Source organism: Trichophyton rubrum (assembly GCF_000151425.1).
Source record: "Trichophyton rubrum CBS 118892 genomic scaffold supercont2.18, whole genome shotgun sequence".
NCBI lineage: Eukaryota > Fungi > Ascomycota > Eurotiomycetes > Onygenales > Arthrodermataceae > Trichophyton > Trichophyton rubrum.
Window position 1 is genome coordinate 17,289 of NW_003456411.1, and position 1,341 is coordinate 18,629.

The window sequence follows — 1,341 nt, forward strand, 5'->3', positions numbered from 1 at the left end:
ATCGACCTAAAAGACCCATCTCAAAAGTCGGACGCACTATTGGATAGCATCTGGGAGACAGTGAAGAAAGCTAATTCGATGTCTCGCCACAAGGACCAGCTGCTTAAAGACTTTGTAACCTTCACAAAGCCTGACAAACCGTTTATCTACACCGATAAGGGAACAGTGAAGCGGGCAGCAACTCTGGCTCTGTATAACAACTACATTGACAGATTTTACAGTTCCTTAAGTGATGACCCTGATGAAATGGATGCTGTATTCCCCATTAACATGGGGTCAACTGATGCGATCGAGAACGGAGTTCGTGAGATCTTGGCATCTTCAGTACAAGAAATACAACAGGCTTCTGTGGACACAGATCTATTCGAGTTCGGCCTTGATTCTCTTGGTGTTTTTGCGGCCATCAAAAAAATTCGAATGGCGACTGGCTTGGGTGAAAGTATTGCTCCCAGGCATGTGTATGCTAACCCTACAATTGCTAGTCTGGCCACAACTATTGCTCAGTTAGCTGAGGAAGCAAAGGCTTCCAGCAAGGCTGGTCCCTTGAGCCTGCCGATGGACGATGAAACAATGAAACTAAGGAGAATGATTGCTCAGCACCAGTCAAGGCAATCTTTTAAGCTGAATGCATTGGATTATGTCAACCCAAATCATAACATGGGGCTTGTCTTTTATTTCTCCCTCCGAGATGGGGTCAGCTACGAGGAAGTGTTCAAAAATTTGCAAGAGGGTCTCAATCGCACATTCGACTTGATTCCAGCTCTGAGTGGCAAGATTATGTATTGTTCAGAGCAGGAGATTGGCTATAAGAAGGGGGACCTTTGTGTGACGATTCCTCCACTATCCATGGCAGCTTCCGCTGCCAATCGTCTTGTATACAAGGATCTTTCGAGCATTCTTCCTTCCTTCGATAAGCTGCGACAGGCTGATTTTGCCCCATCACTCTTCAAGGATAGCCTTGTTTTACGTGACGATCCGATCACTAAAATACCCGCGGATATTTTTGCTGGACAAGTCAACTTTGTTGAAGGGGGCTGTATTGTTGCTGTTGACTTGAACCACTGCTGTTTAGATGGGCTTGGTGCTATGATTGCTCTGAAGGTCTGGGCTGAAAACTGTCGATTCCTTCAGGGCGACAAAACTGCGACATGTAGCTGGTATGACTCAGAGAGCTTCAATCACAGCCTGCCCGAGATACTTCACGAACAAGAAGGATGGACTCGTCCAGTTGACGAGGTTGACCCTGGAACCTGGGGTTTTCTACCATTCTTTCCCCCAGATGACAGTCCGACTAACCATGAATCTCCCCTCGGTCCTCGTCCCGTTTTCCCTCTACATAAC

The 1,341-nt window shown here is 46.8% G+C and overlaps 2 protein-coding genes across 2 annotated transcripts in view; both read left to right on the forward strand.

Annotated features, from left to right (window-relative positions):
- The window catches only part of TERG_12721 (uncharacterized protein), a gene marked incomplete at both ends in the record, with an annotated part of 3,083 nt that extends 3,073 nt beyond the window's left edge, over window positions 1-10 (forward strand). The window contains one exon of the mRNA XM_047751638.1: window positions 1-10. Coding sequence (XP_047607594.1) covers window positions 1-10 — 10 coding nt within the window.
- A 68-nt stretch (window positions 11-78) lies between these two features.
- Window positions 79-1,341, forward strand: part of TERG_12722 (uncharacterized protein) — a gene marked incomplete at both ends in the record, with an annotated part of 1,515 nt that continues 252 nt past the window's right edge. The window contains one exon of the mRNA XM_047751639.1: window positions 79-1,339. Within this exon, the coding sequence (XP_047607595.1) occupies window positions 79-1,339 (1,261 nt within the window). The remainder of the gene's footprint in view (window positions 1,340-1,341) is intronic.